This window comes from Bison bison, unplaced genomic scaffold, assembly GCF_000754665.1.
Source record: "Bison bison bison isolate TAMUID 2011002044 unplaced genomic scaffold, Bison_UMD1.0 scf7180017864244, whole genome shotgun sequence".
In the NCBI taxonomy this organism is placed as follows: domain Eukaryota; kingdom Metazoa; phylum Chordata; class Mammalia; order Artiodactyla; family Bovidae; genus Bison; species Bison bison.
In genome coordinates this window covers 2,529,255-2,533,110 of record NW_011494816.1, presented here as the reverse complement: position 1 = coordinate 2,533,110, position 3,856 = coordinate 2,529,255, and the positions used below count along the sequence as shown (strand labels likewise).

The 3,856-nt window shown below is 54.2% G+C and overlaps 1 protein-coding gene across 1 annotated transcript in view; it reads right to left on the bottom strand.

The window, feature by feature from the left end:
• The window catches only part of SLC1A7 (solute carrier family 1 (glutamate transporter), member 7), a 51,467-nt gene that overhangs the window by 22,936 nt on the left and 24,675 nt on the right, over positions 1-3,856 (bottom strand). Inside the window, exon 3 of the mRNA XM_010847200.1 lies at positions 2,804-3,019. Coding sequence (XP_010845502.1) covers positions 2,804-3,019 — 216 coding nt within the window. The remainder of the gene's footprint in view (positions 1-2,803; positions 3,020-3,856) is intronic.

Sequence of the window (3,856 nt, the reverse complement as noted above, 5' to 3'; positions counted from 1 at the left end):
AAGTAGAAGTAGCCACAGCAGACTCTGCCTGGATCTCTCTAACTCTTGACCCTGTGGGTGAGAACCACACAGCAGGAACAAACTCCAGGTACTTTTGTGACCCTTACTTCATCACATATCTCAAAGGATTAACAGAACCTGGAGAATGGAGAAGACGGAGGGAGTGGTCGCTTGATTGTACTAATGGCCCTTATCCACTGATGCCTTGTCACGCCTGGATACTGAGGTGGCTGAGTGGTAAAGAATCTGCCTGTCGGTGCAAGATGATGCAGGAGACATGGGTTTGATCCCTGGATTGGGAAGATCCCCTGGAGTAGGAAATGGCAACCCACTCCAGTATTCTTGCTGGAAAATTCCATAGACAGAGGAGCCTGGAGGGAGGGCTACAGTCCATGGGGAGACAAAGAGTCAGACAGGGCACAACGACTTTTTTGCCTTGACATTGCTATCTCTTCCCACCCTAAGTCTGAGCATGGCCACATGACTCGTCTTGGCTGATAGAATGTTAGTGGACTCAGCAAAAGTAGAGACTTACAAAAACACTGGCATGTTTCTGTTTCCCTCTCTTGTTCCTCTACCTTCCTCATAAGAACATGCCCAGACTAGTTCTCCCTTGGAACCCCATCGCCACCATGAAATAAATCCAGGCTGGCCTGTAGGAAGATGAGGGAACATGAGGAGCACAGCTAGATCTAAGCCAAGATCATCCATAGCAGCTCTTCCCCAGTGGAGCGGCCAGCTGCCTGCAGACACATGGGCCGGCTCAGCTGAGCCCCGTCCAAGTCCGCGGGAACTTCCATCTGACCTGCAGCCATGTGGTTGTTGTTTTAAGGCAGTAGGTCTTTGGATGGTTTCTCACACGGCAACAGCTAACTGATACAGAGGGCAAGGGTTACTCGAGAGAAAAAGAAAGGGAGACAGAGGGATTGTGTGCTGGGCATCTACCCCCATCGGGGACGAGAGGACTGCTTCTCCTTCACTTTAAGTCAAGAGAACTACTCAAAGACCTTGGCTGTGTCCTCTAAGATCTGTGGTATAGGACCTGGTGCCTGACTCATGTCCAAAGGACCTGGGAAAGGCTGAACATCCACAAAGGGTGTGTGTGTGTATGTGTGTGTGTGTGTGTGTGTGTTCCACAGGCCAATGTGAACTTTGTGGAAGGGACTCTGCCTAAGAGGATCAGTGGAGTGAGTGGTGGTGAGGTGTCCCCAGACACCAGAGGTCAGGGCTGAGGAGGGCATCCTGAGCAGCCAAATGGTGCAGGGAGTGTCTGAGTCAAGGGGATAACAGGTGAGAGATGCCAGTGATAGAGGGGCACCAAAGAGCTCACAAAGGCTCCCCTGAAGAAATACAATCAGGGAGCACCTACCCCAGCGCACTCCACTTCCAGTGAAGGAGGACTTTGCTAGCCATCCCTCTCCCTCTCTGCTGTGCAGTCCCAGAGCTAGCAACAGGGAAGTAGATGGAGCAAGAAAGAAGGAAAAACCTGCTATGACTGTCTTCCACACTCCAATTTCCACGTCTGAATCAGCAAAAGGCTAGGACAGGATCTGTTTTAAATGGAATGAGTTTGGAGTTTTACTGTTAGGTTGGACTGGATTTCTTACTAGGTTTTTTTTTTTGGTTGTGCAGTGTGTCACATGGGATCTTATTTTCCCAACCAGGACTGGAAACTCTGCCCCCTGTATTGGCAGTCGGGAGTCTTAACCACTGGACCTCCAGGCAAGTTCTGGACTGGATTTCTTATATCTGAAATTGGCAAGAAAATGAGAGGGACCAGAAGAAGTCCACAGAGCAAGTTTAATGGGACACCCTGTTGAGCCCAATAAACTGTTTCCAATGTGGTGCTTCCCTGGGCTCGGTCCTAGCCCTGTTGTTCGTACCCACACTGTCCTGGGAGACCCCTTTGCCATCAGGGTCTTTTTAAGGCCTCTATCTGCTGTTCTCCCAATGTCCATCTCTGGCTCAGACTCCCCACAGGATTCAGATCCAGCAGCCAACCACCAGGAGATCCACACCTGCTCCACTCTGTCCTCTGGCCTGGTGACCACGCTGCTGTCCACTCAGGTGCCCAGGCCAGACACCTTCATGCCCTTGAAATCAGCAGCCCCACCCCCTCCACTTCTCCCCCCATCTCACCATCTCCTGCTGATTTTACCTCCTGCATGGCCTTCAGTCTTCCTTCTTCCCCCAGGCCCGTGGCTACCACCCTGGCCCCGTCCCTTCCTCTGCCTTCCTCTCTGGCCGTGAGCCCCCAGTCCTATCCACCAGCACTCTGGAGGGCAGAGTAAGCCTTCTGAATTGGATCATGGCACTCCTATGTCTAAAACCCATTTCCTGTGGCCTTTAGGATAAAATGCGATTTTTGGTCTGGTTCCCAATGCTTTTCATGGTCTGGCCCCAACCGACTCCTCCAACAATGACTGTCCACTTCCCCCTTTACACCTCAGGACCCGGAATGGCCCATGACTTCTCCCTACAACACTATGCCCAGCTCAGGACTTTTGTGCAGCTGTTGCCTTCCTGAGAAATGTCCTTACTGCATCCCCTTTGCCCACCTGCTTATTCCATCCTGATGGGGATGGACAGTGCAGTGTGAGCCTGCAGGGAGCATGGGGTGGAGGGGGCAGAGTGTGGCCTCTGTGGCTGACCCTTTGTGATCACGAGTGATCAATAGAAGACCCTGAGCACCTGTCCCCACCCCCTCTCCCGCTCCTTGGGCGACAGGCAGGGCTGGGTCTGTGGAGTCAGCAGCCCCATCGGGTGTGGCATTCCCAAGCAGGGTGCTGGCCGCGGGGGTTACCGAATGAGGTCCAGCAGGGGGTCGGCTGAGCTCATGATGGGCTTCCCGCTCTGCTCAGTCATCTCCTTCTGGGCTGCGCCACCCGGATGGATGATGGAGACCATGATGATGCCCACGATGACCGCCACGAAGGTGGTCCACAGGTAGTATGCCACGGTGAGGATGCCCAGGCGGCTGGAGGTCTTGGCATCCAGGGAGGCGAGGCCGGACATCAAGCTGGGAGAGCGGTGGGTGTCAGCGTCTGTGGGTGGGCAGGCCAAGCACTCAGGCGCACCCACTCTCAACCCCTCCTTGCTCTGCCCCGCACCCTCGCAGAGCTCCTGGGAATGAGCCGGCATGGGGATCCTCCCACCCCTAATCCCCTGGCTCCATCGAGCCTCCCTCTTCTCTTTCCCCTTGCCCAGTGTCATCAGCCAAGCCCATTCACGCTTCTAGACTTTCCCACATGCTCTTTCTTTTGTTTTCTGTGCTCTTAGCAGCTCCCTTCAGTTGCCCAACTCCTACCCAGAAGATGAGACCAGGCTCAGTGCCACCTCTCCCCGAGTTAGGACCCCGTTGGGGAGAGTCCCCACAACCCCTGGGCTCCTCTCTCATGACCCTGGTTGTCACTGTCTGTCTCTCTCATCAGATTGAGGACATGTGAGCAGAGGGGCAGGTCTGACTTCTCTGTGTTTCCTTTGTGCCCAGCATGAATTTTCGGTGCTGCCCCAGGCAGGTGGTTAGTGCAGGCTTTTGAATGAACTCATGACTGAGGCTGAATGAGGGAGTGAGTTAGAGCCATGGGCTGGGAGTTGGTGATCTGGCTCTGTGACCCAGGTGTCCATCTTTGGACGTCAGGAGCTGCATCTATAAAATGGAGCATGGTTAGATTTTCCCTGAGAGGTGCCACCCTGTGGCCGGCTTGGGTTAGCGCCCTGGCCCAGATTCTCCACGTGGGATGTTGTGAGAAGGGTCTTGTGGGTCTCATTCCTCTTGGCTCCTCCCCACCTCTGCCTGCCACCCACCAGAGCAGGTCAACCCTGGAGCTATTCTTCTCATGGCTGTTGGGGCGGA